Here is a 22,430-nt window from a genome sequence, read left to right as displayed (position 1 = left end):
CAGCAAATGCATCCCAGTGGCAGTATGAGGCGGCAATTGGAGATGTTCCATTTATAGCACAATAGCAGGTAGGTACCCCAACTGATCATCGGACAAAAACAGGTAAAAATTTTCTAATCATCAAAAAGCAAATTATTAATTAAGAGGTACTCAAGAGGTCAAAAATTAAATAGAAACAACAATTCAGGGAGTTAAATAGAATAAAAAGACCAGCTTTCTTTTTTAATGCATTTGCAAACTCCAAACCTAAATGTTTGTTTACAAGGCCATGCAGAAGTGTTGGAAAACTGGATTCAGGATTACCCAAAGAAAGGAGTCTAAAAAGATATCCCACAATACAGAGCTGGGACCCACCAAATCATACCCACAGATTATAGGTAAATCATAAACAAATCTTGTGCCTTTGTTCCACACTAGAGAAATCTCCAATAACCAGGAGAAATGGGGAACTGCCTAGCTACAAACCAGTCTTCATGTAATTCAAATTACTACCAACCCTATAAAAAAACTACAGATTTAGTTTCAAATATTCATGGGGTACTGGTTTCCCTAGGCACCTGGCAGAAGCAAAAGCAAAATTCCTCTCTAATGGAATCACTTCCAAACCCAGCATTAAAGACTTCCTACTTATGAACTCCCAAGAACTATAATCTTACACTACAATGCACATATAAAAGAGGGAAAACGAAACACCATGAGTGACAGTCAGCAGAAAAAACAGGCAGCATGATCAGACTCCAAAAACTTTATACTGGAATTAACAAAAACAAAATACAGGGTAGGCATGGTGGCTCACACTTGTAATCTCAGCACTTTGGAAGACCAAAGCAGGAAAACTGCTTGAGTCCAGGAATTCAAGACCCGCCTGGGCTACATAATGAGACCTCATCTCTAGAAAAAAAAAATAAACAAATATAAAATAAGATAAAAGGAAGATATCATAAATAAATGCAACAGAAGATCCATCCCTGGATCCTTCATCACAGAAAAAAATACTATAAAGCAAGGATCTCCAACCCCCAGACCACAGACTGGTACTGGTTTGTGGCCTGTTAGGAATCCGACTGCACAGCAGGAGGTGAGCAGTAGGCAAGCAAGCGAAGCTTCATCTGTATTTGCAGCTGCTCCCCATCACTCACATTACCACCTGAGCTCTGTCACCAATCAGATCAGCAGCACCATTAGATTTTCATAGAAGTACAAACCCTATTGTGAACTGCTCAGACAAGAGATCTAGGTTGTACATTCCTTATGAGACTAATGCCTGATGATCTGAGGTGGAGCTGAGGCAGTGATGCTAGCATTGGGAAGAAGCTGCAAACAGATTAACATAAGCAACAAAGTTTGACTGCACACGCATCAACCCTCGCACCCCCATCTGTGGAAAATTGTTTTCCATGAAACCAGTCTCTGATCCCAAAAAGGTTGAGGGCTGTTGCTATAAAGGATATTACCTGACAGCTGATAAACAATGAATATTAACAGTGTATTAATAATGTACCAATACTAAATGTCTTGGGTATGATAAATGTATTGTGGTTTTGCTGGAAAATGTCCTTATTCTTAAAGAATAAAGCATGTTGTTTCAAATGGTTCAGAAGAAAATTATGCGTTTGTGTATTTGTATGTGTCTGAGTTTGGGAGGAGGGTAAAGAGAGGCAGAGAAAAATAAAGCAAATATGGCAAAATTTTAACAATCAGTAAATCTAGATGAAGGGTGTATGGCATATTGATGTCCACTTTCAATTTTTTTTGTATGTCTAAGACTTTTCAAAGTAATGATATGGGAAAATTCCCTCCAAACAATTAAAAAATACATTTTTAAAATTCAAGAATTGGTTTAACATCAAATAAAGATGTAAAAAAAAAAAGAGAAAAATAGTGAACAGGAGCTAAATTTTATATGATAAATTAAACACAGAAAGGCCTAGATGAACACAGTAAGATTAAACATTCATCTAATCAAATTTCAGAAGAGGAAAGAGAAAAAGGGGAAGAAACTACATATACAGATAAGAAATAAGAATTTTCAGACAGATCAAAGACAAGACTCTTCAAGTTCAGGAAACTCAACAAAGCTCTGGCAGAAAATTTTAAAAAGACACCTTCACCCCGTCACATTACAGTCAAAGTAAAGGTACAAGATTTTAAAAGTTCCCAACAAGAAGAGATAAACTACCCTTAAAGAGAGACAATCAGAATGACATTTGAATCTTCAGCATCAATAACAGGAATTAGAAAACATGAGAACTAGGAAAAAACAAACAAGAAAACAATCAACTTAGAACTGTATGTCCATTAAAATAGTCTTCAAAAGTAAAGGCAGAATAAATTTCCAGAGAAACAAAAACTAAGATTTTATTAGTAACAGAACTTCATAAGGGAATTTAAACATATGTACTTACAAGAAAATGTAAGAAAGTGAGGAAAATGTGAAAAAAGAGGCAAAGAAGAGAGTTAATTTAAGGTTATCATGCACAACAACAATGGGGGCTAAAAATAGAAATAAAATATATGACAATTAGCACGGCAGCAGCACCGCAGCAGAGAGAGCTCTTATATGGACTTAAGGAGCAAGAAGATACAAATTAACTTTAGACTAACTATAGAGCCAGGTGCAAAACCATGTGCCTGAAGTCCCAGCTACTAGGGAGGATCTCCTGAGGCCAGAAGTTCAAGGCTGTAGTGTGCTATGATCATGCCTGTGAATAGTCACAGCACTCCAGTCTCATCAGCACAGCAAGACTCTAAAAAAAATTTTTTTTTAATTCCTGGGACAGAGCTTCTCAAGAATAGCACTGGTGACACGTAGGGCCAGACCATCCTTTGTTGTAGACAGCTGTCTTGTGTGTCACTGGCTGTTGAGCAGCATCTCTGGCCTCTACCCACTAGATGTCAGTAGCACTCCCCCCAGGTGACAACGAATGTTTTCAGCCGTTGCCAAGGCAAAATCATACCCAGTTAAGAACCACTGTTTTAGAGTTATAGAGTTAGAGTTAGGATGAACGTGGGAACACTTGATCTCTCTCAAACCTCACTAAAATAACAATTGTGAAATATGCTTAAAAAGATGTAAACCGGCTGAGCGCAGTGGCTTATGCCTATAACCCAAACACTCTGGAAGGCCCAGATAGGACTGCTTTAGCCCAGGAGTTCAAGGCCAGCCTAGGCAACAATGCAAGACCTCATCTCTACAAAAAGAAAAGAAAAAAAAATAGCCAGGGATAGTGGTGCACACCTGTAGTCCCAGCTACTCAGAAGGCTGAGGTGCAATGATTGCCTGAGACCAGGTTGAGACTGTGGTGAGGTGTGATCGTGCTACTGCACTCTAGCCTGGGCAACAGCGTGAGACTCTGACTCCAAACAAACAAAAGGACTTAAACCCAACATAAACAAGGAGAACACAAAAAGAGACAACAATCAAACAGACGAGAACAAAAAATTGTATTATCCACACAGAAGAAAGCAGAATCTAAACTGGCATAGAGAGGGTATGAGGAGAAGGAAAGAAGATGAAACCTCACAAGTTTACAGAGCAGAATCTGCAAATGGTCAGCTACTGATGATATTAGGTACCTCTGAAACTGGTAGGTGATGGCAAGGTCATTAAAATAAGGAGAACTAAAATCACCAGAATCCCCTTCTTCATGCCTAGCTACTAGGTTGGTCCCCCTCGCCTATTCCAGCAGAAGTAGATGGATTTATTTCCCCTGAAGAAGAAAAAACAGTAAGGTTCTAAGTTGCTCCCAACAGATGCAAGTGGGACATGGTTACCAACAGAAAGAGGGAAGACATAAGGAACCATGTGCAAACTGTATGTAGACACGAAGGTCTGGGTAGCCCTTACCTACTTCACAGAAGATCTAAAGATTGCTATAGAGATTCTGACTAGTCCCAAAGAAAAGACCCAATGGTTCTAACACTGAGGACTCCCCAACAGGCAACTGACCCAGACCCCATTAAGGAAAAGTTCAAAATGCCTCTCAGTTGAGAGAAATTGATTTCCAACCTAGAATTCTATACCCAGACATATTCTCAATTAAATGAGAGCAGAATACAGACATGTTCATACACACACACAGTCTCAATTTTACCACTCAGGCACAACCTTTCTCAAAAAGTTTCTGGAAGATATGCTCCAATCATTTTGGAAATATTTATTTTTACACAATTTCTGCAGAGACTAGTAGTGTAAGCTCAGACCCTTTATACAAACAGCTCTCATCTATTTACTGAAAGTTAAGAAATGTGTTACGGCTGGGCTTGATGGCTCAGTCTGGAATCCCAGCACTTTGGGAGGCCGAGGCGAGTGGATTGCCTAAACCCGCGGGTTCAAGACCCGCCCGGGAAACTTGGCAAGATCTCGTCTCTACAATAAATCAAAAATTATCCAGGCATGGTAGTGCGCGCCTGTAGTTCCTGCTACTTGGAAGGCTGAGGAGGAAGGATCGCTAGAGCCCAGCAGGTTGAGGCTGCGGTGGCCGGGAGCGTGCCACTGCACTCCAGTCTGGGTGACAGTTAAGACTCCAACTCAAAAAAAAAGAAACGTATTACAAGTTCCTATGAATACTTTAAATTCCTTTAATTTAGTCTATAATTTAGTCTTTTTCCTAATTCTCTCAAATAATAAGATTTTTTACTTTATTACTGATACACAGAATAGTTTCTTTTCAAATCTTTCTAGATCTACCATTCAAATAAAAGTTTCCTAACTTTACTATAGTTTATTATAATTCCTTATTATAGTTAAACATAGAAAATTTATCTATTTTTGCTCTTATTCTTGATCACTAAAATTACAATTTCTACTAAATAAAAGCTATAAACAACCAACTGTAAAGCAGGACAAGAAAGGGGGATATTAACTACAAAAAGCTTGAGTCTGCTAAATACAGGATATGTTACCTAATTTTTCCAGCTTCTACGAACCTGGAGCTCTGCTTTTATTTGTACAAGCTATCTGCTTTCTGTAAGAGCAGGGTGTCCTATGCAGGTACAGTTGCTCCCGTCTCTTAAACAGCAGGATTTCACTCAATTCTTTTAATCCTACCTGCACATCTAAATAGTCCCAAGACCTCTCTCCAAACTACTGAGATGAGTGAATATTTCTCAAAATATGGCCAATTTACTGCATCACCCCACAAGAAGTGTGGAGGAAGGTGAAACCAAAAGGTAGAAAATAATATAAACAAGTTGTTAGGAAAAATAATGATTTTAAAGTAAACTGTCAGGCTTACAGAATAATCCAATTATAGCAAAAGAATGATAGTTATTTCCCTTACATGTACATTTTTAAATGGTCTTGTACCTCTGAGAAGTAGCTTGGTAGCCATACTACAACAATGGAGAAAGGTATCTGGGTTTGGGGCCTTTTTTTTTTTCTTCCCCCAGAAATGGTCTCACTCTGTCCCTCAGGTTGAAGTGCAGTGACATTATCATACCTCACTGTAGCCTTGCACAACGGGCTCAAGAGATACTCCTGCTTCAGCCTCTTGAGAAGCTGGGACTACGGGTATGTATCCCAAGCCAGGCTAATTTCATTTTAATATTTTGTAGAGTGTGGCAAGGTTGCCCAGACTGATTTTGAACTTCTGGCCTCAAGTGATCCTTCCACCTCAGTCTCCCAAAGTGTTAGAATTACAGGCGTGAGCCACTGTTCCCCTCCCAAAAAAGTTTCTGTTTTTATCCGTTAGCTAACTTTGTTTCTACTTTTTTGGTTAGGTAACATCATGTATTTTCTTAACTTAACTTAAGTTACTGGCTTGTAAAATAACAATGACTGAATTGGTGTCTTCTAATACATAAGGGAATCCACTGGCACTATACAACTTTGATCCAGTTCTGGAACTAGTAAGCACACTACAGGGTTAGCTACTGTCCATTAGTTAGAGATTAGGAAGTAGCTTGCATTAATATAATAAAGCTTAGAAAGAATTTTCAGTATCTTAGAGATTCTGGTGTTCTAAAATACTGATACCAAGAAACAAACTTATTCACTTCTTTTGCTTCTGAATAATGAAAAAGAGAAAATTTGGTAACTTGCGGGTTGATTCCTTAATTACTCATACCTCTTGATCTCCTAGACTTTGGAAATCTCCTTTGCTTATGCTTGCATCCCGAGTCCAACGAGGTGGTTTCCAAGTTCTTTCCTGTGTTCCTCTGTTATAGTAATAACAACGCCCTGAACTGTCTTTATGAGTTTCCCACTCTCCATTAATCTGAACTGCTGGGCTCCCAGGAAGTGGGGGAAGAGCAGACTGGGATATTTTCAGTTCCTGTAGATTAGCATAGACAGGGGAATCTGGCCTTCCTTGATTTGGAGGTGTAGTTGCCTGTGGGAAAAAAATTTTGTTTTTAATTTCATGTTTAAACTGGCATAACATTTATAAGTCAACATTAAATGAAACAGAAGACTTATAAACATATAAACTAATTATTTCATCTTCTTCTTCTACTTTTTTTGTTGTTGAGGCAGGGTTTCACTCTGTCAACCAGGCTGGAATGCAGTGAACAGTCAAGGCTCACCACAGCTTCGACCTTCTGGGCTCAGGCAGTGCTTCCGCCTCAGCCTCCAAAGTAGCTGGGACTACAGGCAAGTACCACCACACACAGTTTAAATATATATATATATATAAAGGCAAGGTCTTGCTATGTTGCCCAGGCTGGTCTCAAACTCCTGGACTCAAGCAATCCTCCCATCTCGACCTCCCAAAGTGTTGGGACTACAGGTGTGAGTCACCCAGCTAGATTTTAAGACTTTTTAAAAATATAAAGTCGGTCAGGCATGGTGGTTCAGCCTGTAATCCCAGCGAGTTGGGAGGCCAAGGTGAGAGGACTGCCTGAGCTCAGGGGTTAGAGATTAGCCTGGGTAACTTGGTGAGACCTCATCTCTACAATAAATAAAGAAATAAGCCATGCCTGTAGTTCTAGCAACTTGGAAGGCTAAAGCAGAAGGATCATCTGAACACAGCAGGTCGAGGCTGCGGTGGCCATGAGCGTCCCAGCCTGGGCGACACAGTGAGACTCCAACTCCCCTCCCACCAAAAAAATTATATTTGTGTGTGTGTGTGTGTGTGTGTGTGTGTGTGTGTGTGTGTGTGTGTGTGTGTGTGTGTGTCTTACACATTAGTATTTCAGCTTTTATTCAGAAAACTATCAAAAGAAAAATTTCATATTCTAAGCTCTAACCTCTAATATTAAGTCAGATTGATAAGAGAACATAAAACAGAAATAATAATACTTAAGCTAAAAATTTACTACATTCTATTATCGGTTATAATTTCTCAGTGACTATAAACAAGTAATTTAAACTCTTCCTCGTTTTATTTGTGAATTATCTAACAGTGGAAAATAAGGATTAATAGTAACTCTCTGAATTTACATGTTTAATCTTAGACTATAGCTTTACTTTTTCATTTTTAAATGTCTCACTAGATGTCAGTCAAGAGCAGAATACTTCATAGTCTGTAAAAAGACACTTGTAAACTAAATTAAGTTACACAGAGTTTCAGCTGCTGAAGTAAAAAAGCACACATCTGAAAATACCTGTTTATATTATGTATTTGTATTTATATGTCTTCCTTTTAAAGCAATTTCTCAACCTCAGCACCAGCTGATACCTTGAACTAGATCTTTGCTGGGAGGGCTATCCTGTACATGGTAGCATGTTTACCAGTTTCCCTGGCCTCCATCCACTAGATGACAGTGGTACATGCACACATACACATGCATCTCCATTGTGACAACCAAACTGTCCTCTGGGGGCAAAACTGTCCCTAGTTGAGAATCACAGCTTTACCATGCAAATTCTAAATTTATATTCAGATGCTTAATTACTTCTGTAATGTATCCAGAGTTTTATGAATGCTTAAAAATATGGAATTAAAAAAGGGTAATGGAAATGGAAACATTGAATCAGTTTTATTGAAATTAAAGTATTTTATCTTCTAAAAATAGTATTTGCCTATATAAATAATTTCAACAAGTCTAGATCATAGAATAAAGTTTAAAAAAGAAAACAGTAAAAATAATTCAAACACAAATATATGTTTGTAAAATGGTTACTTTTGGTCTTTTCACACATGGTAGTTATGGAAGTACTGTATTCAATGATGTAAATTAGACTGTTTTCCTAAAAATGTCAGCTTCAAATTTAGGCTACAACAAACAACATCCTATGAAGAAAAATATATCCTTGGAGCAGATATATATCCATTTACTTCTCCTACACACTAATTTAATATCCTATTGAATTACTTATAACAATGCTTCTCTGACAAAACAAATTCTGTAATATAACAATTCTGTATAGTAAATCACTTTTCATAACCTTAAAAGAGAATATTTATTCAACAAGTATTAAAGAAGTTCTTACTTTGCTTCTGATACATGACTAGAACTTGGGGAAATAAAGATACCAAGAAATAGCCATTTTCTAAATAATATTTGTAAACAATTCTACTAAATCTTTAAAAAACAATTGATCCTGTTGTTTAAGCAACTCAAATTTAAACTGTTTTTAAACATTAAAAAAGAAAAGAAAAGAAATGCATCAGTCTTCAGCACACTCTCTAAGGCTAACATAATTCTGAAACAAGAGCAAATAAAAATTAAATAAGGGACACTATAGCTGGACACAGCGCTTCACTTCCGTCATCCCAGCATTTGAAGGCTTAGGCAGGAGGATTGCTTGAGCCTAGGAGCTCGAGACCAGCCTGGGCAACATAGTGAGACTTTGTCTCTACAAAAAAACAAAACAAATCAGCTGGACTGTAGTTATACCTGTAGTCCCAGCTATTCAGGAAGCTGAGGCAGAAGGAACTCCTGAGCCCAGGAAGTAGAGACTGCAGTGAGCCAGGATTGTTGTGGCTCCAGCCTGGGCAACAGAAAATGAGACTCCAACTCAACATAAATAAATAAAGGCACGCTATAAACATATTTCTCTTACAAAAACAGACAAAAATATCCTAAATAAAACATTAACAATCAAATCCAGCACAACGTAAATAAATTTAGAAAAAACAGAGATGTTAAGAAGGTCTATCTTTAGAAAATCTCATACTGTAATTCTTTTTTTTTGGAGTCAGAGTCTCACTCTGTCGTCCCCCAGGCTGGAGTGCAATAGCAAGCTCACGGACACTGCTGCCTCGACCTGCTGGGCTCAGGAGATCCTTCCATCTCAGCCTTTCAAGTAGCTGAAACTAGAGGCGCATGGCACCACACCCGGATAATTTTTGATTTATTGTAGAGACGAAGTCCCGCCATGTTGCCCAGGCTGGCCTCGAATCCCTGAGTTCAGACAATCCTCTCACTTCTGCCTCCCAAAGTGCTGGGATTACAGGCTTAAGCCACTGCGCCCAGCCTGTAATTCTTTAGACTTACCGATTAACATGATCATCTCTACATACAACAAGAAAGCATTTGATAAAATTCAACACAGATTCAAGATAAAACTCTTAGTAAGATAGGAATAGGTGATACTTCTTAATTTGACTTTTTGAAATTATTAATACTATTTAAAGTAAACAGTTAACAAGACAGATAAGCAGTACTTGCATTAAAATCAAGAATAATACTAGGATGCCAAGTATCATTGCTTCTACTCAATATTGTTCTGGAGGTCCTAACCAATGTACTGATATAAAAAATGAATTAAATACACAGAAGAAAAAAATTGTTATTTGCCATTGAAATACCCAATAATGAAAAACTAAAATCCATACAACTATGAAGAGAGTTTAATAAATTTATCAGATACATGATCATCTAATCAGTTTCCACTGCATGAACAAGGACAAATTAGAAAATATAACAGGAAAAAAAACTATCATTCACAATAGAAAAAGAACTATTAAACATTTAAAAATAAGCCTTAAAAGGAATGCATAAAACCAAATAAGAATATAACTTTCCTCAGGTACCTGAAATTAAACGGTAATAGATTACTCCTTGACCCTAAGTGGAAAAAAACCTTAACTTTAATTTTACAGATATATAAAAATTAATCTATAAATTCCTTAAATTCAATGCAATATTCAGCATGCAATATAGTTAGTATACTGCCTAGCACACAGTATGCAAACACATATCCCTGAATAAAAGCAAAATCAAGGACTTGGAACTGGTCAGTTGTGATAACAAGAGAGGAAACCAGAAAAACATTCACCTAGTTTGAAAAAAAAATGGAGCGTTAAGTCCTTACTTAAGATAGAAACTATCTACAAATGAGTTGAATGCTATGTACTCAGTTAGATGCATAGTCACAAATATGAATAAAGAAATGTCTAGTCTTTTAGGACCTCACAGTATAGTAGAGGAAACTGAAACAAAAAGATCATTTAAATACATAGACACAATACTAGAGCTACACATGGGACACTACAGGAGCAAAAAGAGGAAGAGACCTGGAAATAAGTAACTAAGCCTTAGAAATAAATAAGAGTTAGCCAAGTAAAAGCTGGGGAGACTGCAGACAACAAAGAACAAAGGCTAGAAAACAGCATGGTGCAGTCAGGGAATGATGCTCACTTGGATTATGTAAAAGGAGCAGCAAGAAAGAGACAGACCTAAGGAGAAGCAAATGACAAAGCAAAGAGAGTCTATAAGCCATGCTAAAAAAGCACAGATGTAATCCAGAAGCATTTAGGAAACTGCTCAAGACTTTAAGCCAGGAAGCACACTCTGACATAAATTTTTAAAATATATAGATTTTAGAGGGATATAACTAGGAGGCTGGCATAACAGTACAGACAGAAGATGAAGAGAGCTGCAACAGGTCAAAATAGGAATGGAGATGCAGAGACAGATTCAAGAAACAATGAGGTTAAAGTAACACGATGATCTGAATGTTTATGTGAGGTACAGTCTGTTTTCACTGTGTGTGTATTTTAATTACAGATTAATGTCAAGTTTAAGAAAATGACAGAATGAGAAAAATCAACGGAGTTCCACTTAGATTGTATTAGGTTAATAAGCTTTTTGAAAATCCAAGTAGAAATGATAATAAGTTGTTGGATATATAGATTGGGAGCTCAGTACAGAAATCGGTAAAATATAAATGCAAAAGTCATCACTATATAGGTGAGGCCAGCAACTTAAGAGAGCATACAGAAAAAGAGGAGGAAGAAAAAAGAACCTTGGAATATACGAAGCAGTTGCTTTATGAATTAAAATGAAAAGTAAGTTTAAATTTAGCATGTGGCATAGCATGGGGACTTAATATTGCTATTTATATAAAGGACCAAACTAAGTGAAGGAGGCAAAAAGGAAAGTCAGATGTTGAAGGTCTGGTAGGAGAAGGTGGCATTTGAAAGTCAAGGAGAAGCAAAATTTCAAAAGAAGGGTATCTCAGTATTGAAAAGACTTCAATACAGTAGCTCTGAAACAATCATTCGATTCAGCAATTAATAATTTATTAAAATGACTTCAACTACCAGCCATGAGAAACTAAAATTACCTTCCTACCAAAAACAACTAGAAAAGTGAATAAAATACAGGAAGCGAGTATTTTAAGGCACTGTACAAGCAGCACAGGGCAGTAATCCCTGAGAGATGGAACAAACAAGGTGATTCCTACCACTCCCAGGCTTTGCACCTGAAGGCAGTTCACAGAAATCAGCCCAGCAAGAAATGTCCAGAGTTGAGCAATCTCACTGAGGGGACAGGAGAGAGAAAGAGAGAAAAAGGAGATGTGAAGGTTACCTATTGTTTTAAAATCAGGGAATCTCAAAATTGGATGACATTCTTCAAAACAAAATCAAGAAAATAGAGATGAGAGATATGTCTGAAATCTAGAGATTTAATCTAAGTAGAAATATAGACAGACAAGGTTTAATGATAATGAAAAGTAAAGCTTTAGTTTCTACTAGAAATAAGGACATTGCTTCCTTAATGAACTAACTATACTTAAAATCAGCTTAAGTTTTCAATTTACAAAGTGTATGAAAGAAGAACAGAAGAGGACTCAATATTTGTGAAATACTCTGATCTCTGGCAAAAAGAAATTGCACATGTTTTTTATTAGCTGCCCAAACCACTGGGAAAATTCAAGGGAACTCTATTGATCACTAATAATTTTCCTCAAGAACTCCTGAAAATGTAAGTTTTTGGTATAAAAAAACACTTAGTATAAAATAACAAAGTAATTTGTATATATACATAAAATATACATTAACTTCAAGAGATGGTTTTGTCTAGTGACAAAATGCATGGTTTGTCTGAAGAGTCAAAGGTTTTTTTTTTTTAAAGAAATAGACTCAATGCTCATAAGGTGGGATGCAACAATTCTAGTTCACTGCTGAAAACTAATTAGCAGAACATGTTTGGAAAACAGTTTGGCAGTATGTTTCGAGTTCTAAAAAATATTTTTAGAATTCTGAGCAAAGAAGGAAAAATCCTAGATACAAAAAAGCTTTCCTAACAAAGATGTTTATTTCAGTTTATTAACGAGAAACAATCTAAACATCTAACAACAAAGGAATGGTTAGGTAAATAATAAGCCAATAATGAGGAAATACTACACAAGCATTAAAAATGCTATGAATGATTTCTTAGCAACATGATAAAAAAAATGTTATGAGGCTAAGAAAGAAAGGCAGAGTTAAAACTATACAGTGAAATTCCAATTAAAAATGTGAAAACCTGCCGGGCTCGGTGGCTCAGCCTGTAATCCCACGCCTTTGGGAGGCTGAGGTGAGTAGGATTGCCTGAGCCCGTGGGTTCGAGACCCGCCTGGGCAGCAAGACCTCATCTCTATAATAAATCAAAAAATCAGCCGGGCGTGGTAGTGCATGCCTGTAATTCCAGCTACTTGGAAGGCTGAGGCGGAAGGATCGCCGGAGCCTAGCAGGTCGAGGCTGCGGTGGCCAGGAGCGGCCACTGCACTCCAGTCTGGGCGACAGAGTGAGACTCCAACTCAAAAAAAAAAAAAAAAGTGAAAACCTAAAGAAAAACAAACAAACATTCTCAGTTTTTTCCTGGGTAATAGGATTACATATAATTTTTTGTGTGTTTTATTTCTCAATTTTATTATAATGAGAATTATCATGTTTAGAGTTTGATTACAGACAAGAAAGGCACCTGCCTAGTCACTGAACTCATAAAAGTTAACAACAGTAGTAAGGCTACATAAACTAGTGTTTCTTCAGGGATGGTCAATGGATCATCTACATCAGAATCATCCTAGGGTCCTTATTAAAATTCTTGGGCCATATCCCAGAGTTACTGAGAGTGAAGAGAGGTGGTGGAGGATAGTCACAAATTTATATTTTTAAGTACCCTAACGTGATGTTTATGTACACTTTTATTCAAAAAACACTGATAAAACTCAAATCTTCCTGAGAAGACTTTGAGGTAAACTGGTTGCTCTAGCCCAATAAATTTGAATTATGAAAAAACATAAATACTTAGAAACAATTCTTAAAGTTCACACCACCAGTTGCTTCTTTGCAGATGAGTCACCAGAAGAGTTAAAATAAATGAGTAACAAGACATGACTACTTCCAATATATGAATCAAATAAAAATTAGTTTTCTAACATTTATGAGAACAAATTATCACCAACAAATAATTGGATTTTTTCATACCCAAAAAAAAAAAAAAAAACTTTAAAAGGAGAACAAAAAACAAAGTTAATTTTATGGGATATATCTGTCATTAATTAACAACTGAATTGGGACTAGAACCTCTGCACATGACCCAATTTTATATTTAAAAAAAGACTTGGCCTGTTCCACTTTATCTATAGATAGACTAAAATAATACTCCCATTATCAGCTGGGAAAAAAACCCTCCCATTATCAACTGAAAAAACTGGGGAACCACATACATAAGAAGATGACTTTAAACTTAGATTCTACCTGCAGCTTTAATACTAAAAATACTGAGATCTGTCCTCTTTTTTTGACATTAGTTAAGAATTGCTTCCATAATAGACTTCATAGACTTCAGAGAATGGCAGAACCCATGTTAACTGAGGAGCTACACCTCTTGTTTCCTTTTTTTTTCCATTTGAGTTGGGGGTGTCACTCTGACTCCCATCCTGGAATGCAGTGGCACCATCACAGCTCACTGCAGCCTCCACCTCCTGGGCTCACAGGTGATCCTTCCCCCTTGACCTCCCAAATAGCTGAGACAACAGGCATAGGCCACCATACTCAGCTAAATTTTTTTATTTTTCGTAGCGACAAGTCTCTCTGTGTTGCCTATCCTGGTCTCAAACTCCTGAGCTCAAGCAATCCTACCACCTAGGCTTCCCAAAGTGCTGGGATTATAGGTGTGAGTTACCGTGCCTAGTTCTGTTTCTTAATCCACATATACTACCCTGTATTAGATAGCATATGCTACTTAATACACATCTACCATTATTATAAATGCAGAGTTATATTTATATTACTTAACAGTATAAATTCCTGCAGTCTGCAATCATACCTTTGATTTAGATTTATGGGGGAAAAACACTTACTGAAGTATCAGCTCTAAAAGTCAGTTTAAATCATCTTTTAAATTCCATTTTAATCTATGCAACAACAAAAAAAAGGCATTTACATGTACTTGTAATTTAGCCGCCACCAAACTCTGCTTTACCATAATTGTTTATTATTATAACATTGAGTCAATTAACATCATAGGAAAAAAAAAAGAAAAAACTTGTCAACAAGCTAATACTTGGCTAAAATAGGACTCAAATTTGTTTGTTTCACAACTGAAAACTGCATATCTTAACTGTAAAATGTAACTTCCTAAAAGACAGTCACTTCATTTGAAGACAAATTTTAGGGGAAAAACACACTATACTTTATTTAATAATTGTGAAATACAAAAACTTGACAATTTCAAATGTTCATATCTTAAAGGATGACTGCACTGAGATTTCAAGCTCTATAGAGTATACTAATATTTTCTACAGTTTACTTATTTAACTAACATTTAAGCACTAATTATGAGCTAAGCAAGAGATGAAAATAGGACAGTCCCTGTCCTTGAGGTGTCAATAGCCTGGTAAAGAGAAGAGACAGGTACAAATCTTTCCCAATGGCATAGCTAAATGCTATAGCAAGAAGCACATATGGGATGCTCTGGAAGCGTAAAAACCAGCACTATCACAGGGAGAGGAGGTAAGACATAGCATTCAGGAAAAACCTCACAAGAGAGGTTTAACAAATTTTTTTTTCCCTGAGGTGGGGTCTTACTCTGTCACCCAGACTGGAGGGCAGTGGCACAATCATGGCTCACCACAGCCTCCCAAGTAGCTGGGACTATAAGCATGCACCATCATGCCCAGCTATTTCTTTTTGTAAAGAGACAAAGTCTCACTATGTTGTTCAGGTTGGTCTTGAACTCCTGGGCTCAAGCAAACTTCCTACCTCAGTCTCCCAAAGTGCTGGAATTACAGGTGTAAGCCACTGTGCCAGGACTCTTAATTGAATCGTTAAAGGAAAGTAGGAGTATGCCAAGAGAAGGGGTGAAGGGCATTCCAAGCACACTCACCACCTTACTGTCCTTACTGACACAGCACAAATAAATGGAAAATGGCCTTTCAGTAAGGAAACATAAGTGGCAACTAAGTGAATTCACTATTGGAATATTGTGATATATTTAATAGACTTTAGTTTTCATGGAAACATAATTTTCCTTACTAATTTTTTTCAGGTGGTTTTCTAGTTACTGCAACTCAAGGTTACCCAATAGAATTGAATATCTTTATATTTAAATACTAAAATTTGTTAACCCCCTCATCCTTACAGTTTGTTGTCCTCACCTCTCCTTATGACCTTAGCCAACAGCCTGGACAACCCTGTCATAACATACAAGTCTGTCACCATTTCTCCCTCCTCCCCTGACAAAGACAATAGTAAAGTAGGTCCCAAGTAGAAAAGCTGAGATCTGAAAAGATGCTTACTTCTGGAAAGCCATACACAAACACACTGATGAAGTCATCTCCTGTGCAGTCAACCCTCAATAACAGCTGCAAGTTGACAACAGAGCAATCGTGTAATGCTATAAACAAAAACTACTGTTAAAGACCATCAATCTATACCTACAGGGCAGACAGATAAGAGCTAACAGATACCAGTGAAAAGTCCTGGGTAACAGGGCCCAACACATAAAGAGTCATGGAAGTACACAGCCAGAAGTTTATCACAGGTAAAAGATTTCCTGATAAGGAACAAAAGACAAATTTCCCCTACAAGACCAAATTCACGTTTCTAAAAAGTTTCATTTTCTTTTGAACTCTTACATGCATCCTTTCCTCAGCTTTACTATTTTGTAGCTCATCATGCTACTTAGGACACTGCACTCTAAACTCAGATCTATTTGTCTGCCTTTCCTTCTAGAACTTCACTCTTTTTAAGGAAGAAACAAATATCTTGTTTGTCTTGTCATCTTCAGAACCCCAGTATAGCATCTGCATGTATAAGTCTCAAAGTTTTCCTGAGTAAAAACTACTTTTATATAACTAAAAGAAGCTACCATGAAATCCATACACTAGTTATTAATTCCCTATTCCTGTTTTTATAGTCTCCTGGGAAATCTTACTTAATTTTATAGTTTCAATAAAACCAAAATTTCTCCCTCAAACATCTACCACTCTCCATGAGCTATAGACAAGTATTATGAAAGACCTACCAGCATGGATACTCCACATATGAAGGGAACCCCAAAATAACTGGAGGTTATTTATTAAAAATTGCATATTTATTCTTACATGTTTAAAATTCAGTCACCTTCAAAGTACTCTCGGTACCCCTTCCATATCAGCAAAACGTTTCCCTTTGACTTTTTTCATCCGGGAAAACAAAAAAAGGTCACTCAGGGTGAGATCAGGTGAATAAGAAGGGTGGGGCACGGGGTCATGCTGTTTTTTTTGGTTAAAAACTGCTAAACACTTAGCACCGTGGGGGTAGGTACGTTGTCATGTTGAAACAACCTGTTTGCCACAACTTGGGATGTTTCTTCTGCAAATCATGACACAATCATGTCAAAATGTCCAGATAAAACTTTGGTTGACAATTTGATCTAAAGGAACAAATACCAAGTGTACTACAAGGGGCCTGCCCTCCAAAAGATAATTCTGGGTTCTAGATCCCCCCTCAAACACAACCTCCTCTGCTTCAACCATGTTATATAACATATAAGACTATCATAGTCACCAGTTCAAATGAAAGTGTCACAAACTCTCAATCAGATATCTCAAAGTCATCTGTATCTTTTCTCTTTAACCCAACAAAGTTCTGATAATTCTCTATCCTAAAATATCTTGAAGTATTTTCTCTCCTATCCCTTAGGCTTCCCTTCTTTTGCTGAATGACTAAAATCATCCATGGGTCTACTGCCTTCATTTCTTTGCCTCATCTACTAGATCCTCCATAGTACCACTAGTTATTCTCTAAAAAGCACCAAGTCTCATCTTGTTACTCACTTGCTTTTAAAAACATTAATGAAAATTTCATTAACTATAGAATAAGTCTAAATATCATAACAGTAAATTTAGGGCTCTTAAATATGCCAAACAACCTTTTCTGTCTCATTTATTGCCATTTTTCCTATATTCTTTGCTCCAAAACTCCCATACTACTCATAATTCTACTATTCAGGTCACACTATTTTTCTCCCATACCTTCAAATCTTTACTAAATCCCTCTCTCTGAGATATCCTGTCTCCCATTACCAAAATGCAAAACATATTCAAAACCAAAAAGACTGACTGAAACTCCTTAAGATGCTTCTCTATTCCCCAAAGCAGATTTCACAGGCTCCCTGTGTATCTGCAGCAGCATTGTCTAACAGAAATATAACATGAGCCAAGTATGTAATTTTAAATTTTCTAGTAGTCACATTAAAAACGTTAAAAAAGGAGAGAGATAAAATGAATTCTAACAATGTATGTATTTAGCCCAATATATCAAAACACTATCATTTCACCATACAATTAACAAAAAAACTATAGAGACTTTTTTTGGGACTATCTTCAAAAGCCAATGTGTATTATAAGCACACTTCAATTCAGACCCTAAATTACCATCAGAAATATTTGATCCCTACTTAGATTGGGGGGGGGGGTGTCAGGGTTTCACTCTGTCTCCCAGGCTGGAGTGGAGTGGCATACTTACAACTCACCACAGCCTCGACCTCCTGGGCTCAGACAATCCTTCTGCCTCAGCCTCCCAAATAGCTGGGACCACAGGCACCCACCACCATGCCCGGCTTTATCTTTTTTGTAGAGATATGGTCTAGCTATGTTGCCTAGGCTTGTCTTGAACTCCTGGGCTCAAGCAATCCTTCTGCCTTGGCCTCCCAAAGTGTTGGGATTACAGGTATAAGCCGCCACACCCAGACTATATTTAGATTTCTTAAAATTTATAGTTGAAAAAGTAGATTTACATACTCAAATTATTCCAAACATTCTCAAAAATTTTCCAACAACAAATTCGGTGTCAGTTTTAAAATTTTAACTTATATTAATTAAAATTAAGTAAAATTAAAATTTGAGTTCTTCAGTCTCATTAACCACATCCAAGTGCCCAATAATCATACAAGGCTAGTGGCTACTGAACTGGACACCACCAATCTGCAACATTTTAAATTCACCTGTAAGACTGTCTCCAACACACTACATTGTAATCATTATTTTTCTGTCTTTTCCACTAAACTGAAAGTCCCTTAAGAGTTAAGAACAAGACTATGTCTTAATCATTATCATTCTCAAAGTCTATAAGCAAATTAATAAACGAAAGACCCTTTCTTAAGCCCTGGCACAGACACTGATAATTCTTATTTTTTCAGTAACTGCTTTCCCAATTCATAGAATAATTTCAAGAACTCAAAAGGTAAATGAGATAGCTACTAGAAACTACCATTTATTGGTAAAACCTCGATATTAACCTGTGTTCAAGTATTCATCCAGATATGTTCGTCCTTGTTGGTCAGTAAAGCAAACAAAAGTCTTCAACAAGACATTATGCTGAGATAGCAAGACTTAGTTACCATTTTATGCTGATGAAGCAACATGCAATGACCATTCATCATTACAAATCTCCCTTCCTGGGGACCTGAATGGTAACTCTATCATCAGCATTCAGAGAATAACTAAAGAATACTCTGTCACTGAAATTTCTAGAGATTAAAAAGTGAATAGTACAATTACAAATGAAAAGATAAACCTGTGTTCACTCACTGAAAGCATACATTACATGAAGAAGTCTAAGTTTAAAAGTTGAGGTTTCTACTAGTGGCAGCAAAAAATAAATTATAAATTTCAAAAAGATACAAAATTAATCTATAGTTTTATGGAACACATTTAAATGACTAACATACCACTCCTCTCTCTCATTTTCTTATAACTAAGTATTCCTTTTGTGTTTTTTTAATTTCAGAAGATTGTTAAACAAAAATTTTTAGAAAACACTATCTAAGGAAAATAATTTATAATTATCACTTCAAGTGAACACAACTTATACATGGATTTCTAATTTACTATGTGTACAAATTTAATTAACAAGTCTGCATGAGAACATCATAACAGCTGCTTGAATAATCTATTATTGTATTAAATCCAAACTGAATGTGTAACTGTAGTTACAAGTTTTAAAGCATTATTTCCTTAAAACTATCTTGAAAACCTTATGTCTATTACAAAGAAAATTAAAAGTAGATGACTTTCTATCATTTTAATACTCATTTTAATCAAATCAAGAAATACATAAGCCCTGAATCCTTAAACAAAAGATATTCAAAATAGGTATTTAGACATATATAGTATGAACTGATAAGCACATACATACATACAGTCATACACACATGAAAAATAACAGAAGACCATATGTAAGCTTTTGTAGCTTATTCTGAGTCATGGAATTATCAGGATATTTTGTGTTTACTTGCACTTACTAATTTATTCCACAAGGAGCACATTTATTCTGAAATGAGATGTAAAAGGAAAAAAAAATTTGTGGAAGAAAAAGGGTCATTCGTTTTAAACTCATGTAATAATTCTAGAGTGATGGTTAGAAAATTCTGTAGTTAAGCTCTAAAAGCACAGAACGCGCATGATACTCAAGGAGGTTAACACTAAAAATTTCAAGTTTACCTAGAAAATTTAGAGGAAGCAAGGAGGAAGGGTTCTTTCAAGGTCACAGACATTGTGGCTTTGGTCTAAGCTAGAGATGTAGTAGTTACTGAGTTTAGAATTATCCTCCTAACAAGCCAAAATGAGAATACAGTTCCCATTAGTAAGTTCTCCAAACTGCTAATAGATAAAGTAGGGTAGAGAAGGGAAGGGTAGGTCAGGTGAGGTGATAAAGGACTGTTCTATAATGACAGTGGTCAGAAGTCTACCACCTCTTTAACTGAGCAGTTCATCCTGAAGTTCCATAAACTGAAGCCTGTCTAGACACTAATCATTCACAGCCCTTCTGTTAAAAAAAACAAAAAAAGGTGATGAAATATAAAATATACCATCTTAACCATTTTTATGTGTATAGGTCAGCAGCATTAAGAACATTCTTATCATTGTGCAACCATCGCCACCATCCATCTCCAGAACTTTTTCCATCTTGCAAAACTGAACCTCCATACCCACTAAATAGTAACTTCCTATTCCCTCTCCCTCCAACCCCTGACAACTACTATTCTACTTTGTTTCTATAAATTTAAGTAAGTCCTCTAGGTGTCTCATATAAGTGGAATCATATGGTATTTGTCCTTTTGTGACCAGTTTATTACACTTTGCATGATGCCCTCAAGGTTCATCCACGTTGTAGCATGTCAGAACTTCCTTTCTTTTAAGGATGAATAATATTCCATTGTGTATACACACACTGCATTTTATTAATGTATTCATCCATCGATGGACACAAGATGATTCTACCTTTTGGCTATACTGAATAATGCCACTATGATGGTGTACAGACATCTGTTAGAGTCCCTACTTTCAATTTTCAGGGTACATAAAGTCCTTCGCTTTTGAAAGTCCTCAAAGAAAACTTAACTTCAGCTCTAAGATAATCCTTAAAAAGGAACACTAATACTTTACATTTTTTCCCCACTTCCCAACATCTTATATATGCACTGAAAACCATAATCCAAAAGAGTAGGGAAAAAATCAATCAGCAGCCAAGTTTAAGAGCAATTTAATTTTGTTCATCACCTCTTCATATAACCTCATCCCCAGAGAGAGAAATATAAAATATTCTACTTATATTTCAAAGTATAGAAAACATAAACCCATTTAATAAGTATACTCCAGTACTACAAAGAGTTAGTGCCAATCAAAATTGCAGTTTGTTTTCCAAAGTCTTTTATAAAGGACAGTTTTAACCTCCCTTCCTACACTATCTCTCAGTTGGGAATTTTCAGAAAAACTCTAAAATACAAAAGACAGCCAGGCTCGGTGGCTCAGCCTGTAATCCCGCGCCTTTGGGAGGCTGAGGTGAGTGGATTGCCTGAGCCCGCGGGTTCGAGACCCGCCTGGGCAGCGAGATCTCATCTCTACAATAAATCAAAAAATCAGCAGGGCGTGGTAGCGCGCACCTGTAATTCCGGCTACTTGGAAGGCTGAGGCGGAAGGATCGCTGGAGCCCAGCAGGTCGAGGCTGCGGTGGCCGGGAGCGGCCACTGCACTCCAGTCTGGGCGACAGAGTGAGACTCCAACTCAAAAAAAATAAATAAATAAAATAAAATAAAATAAAATACAAAAGACATGTTCTTCACAAGTCAAATTAACTCCTGATCCTCATCTAAAGACTCACTATCCTGTTCCAAAAATCACTTGAAGAGTGTTGGCATCTTTTGGTTCCGAATCAGTTATTTATATGTTTGTTCTTTTTCATCAAGTATCTGAACCTTCATAAGAGAAATCAGAAGACAAATGAAAAAATCTATGGCAGACACTGAAATTCAGTGTTAAGACTTACAAACTTCCTGCCTAGCATTTCCTTTTGGGACACTACTGCTCTTTAGAATGAGAAATAATGAAAGTGGCATAAACATGCCTAGTTCCTTTTAACAGAAGAAAGTGCTACCATAGGAAGGAACAAGTCTGGTTGTCACAGTTTTCAGTCTTCATATGCTGTTTTAGTGAATACGGCAACATAAAACTACCTATGTATCAGTAATAATATGGCAGAGCAAGCAATTATTATAAAAGCATCATACCATTTTTCTAATTAGTTAATAGAAGAAGACTGCCATCTATCAATTTCCATTTAAGTCTTTAAATCTAAAAAGTTAAAAAGATCACCCTCCATAGCTGGGCTCGGTGGCTCAGCCTGTAATCCCGCGCCTTTGGGAGGCTGAGGTGAGTGGATTGCCTGAGCCTGCGGGTTCGAGAACCACCTGGGCAACTTGGCGAAACCTCATCTCTACAATAAATCAAAAATTATCCGGGCGTGGTAGCACACGCCTGTAGTTCCAGCTACTTGGAAGGCTGAGGC

At 36.8% G+C, this 22,430-nt stretch overlaps 1 protein-coding gene across 5 annotated transcripts in view; it reads right to left on the bottom strand.

Moving 5' to 3' along the window:
- The window catches only part of ARHGAP12 (Rho GTPase activating protein 12), a 108,436-nt gene that overhangs the window by 55,788 nt on the left and 30,218 nt on the right, over positions 1 to 22,430 (bottom strand). For all 5 annotated transcript variants that reach the window (XM_021715650.1, XM_008064257.1, XM_021715651.1 and 2 more), the window contains exon 3: positions 6,069 to 6,332. In XM_021715650.1, coding sequence (XP_021571325.1) covers positions 6,069 to 6,332 — 264 coding nt within the window. The remainder of the gene's footprint in view (positions 1 to 6,068; positions 6,333 to 22,430) is intronic.

The sequence above is a fragment of the Carlito syrichta genome, unplaced genomic scaffold, assembly GCF_000164805.1.
Source record: "Carlito syrichta isolate Samal-C Ts95f unplaced genomic scaffold, Tarsius_syrichta-2.0.1 Scaffold307249, whole genome shotgun sequence".
Lineage (NCBI taxonomy): Eukaryota > Metazoa > Chordata > Mammalia > Primates > Tarsiidae > Carlito > Carlito syrichta.
The sequence above is the reverse complement of the archived record's forward strand: the minus strand, read 5'-3'. Positions and strand labels throughout refer to the sequence as shown.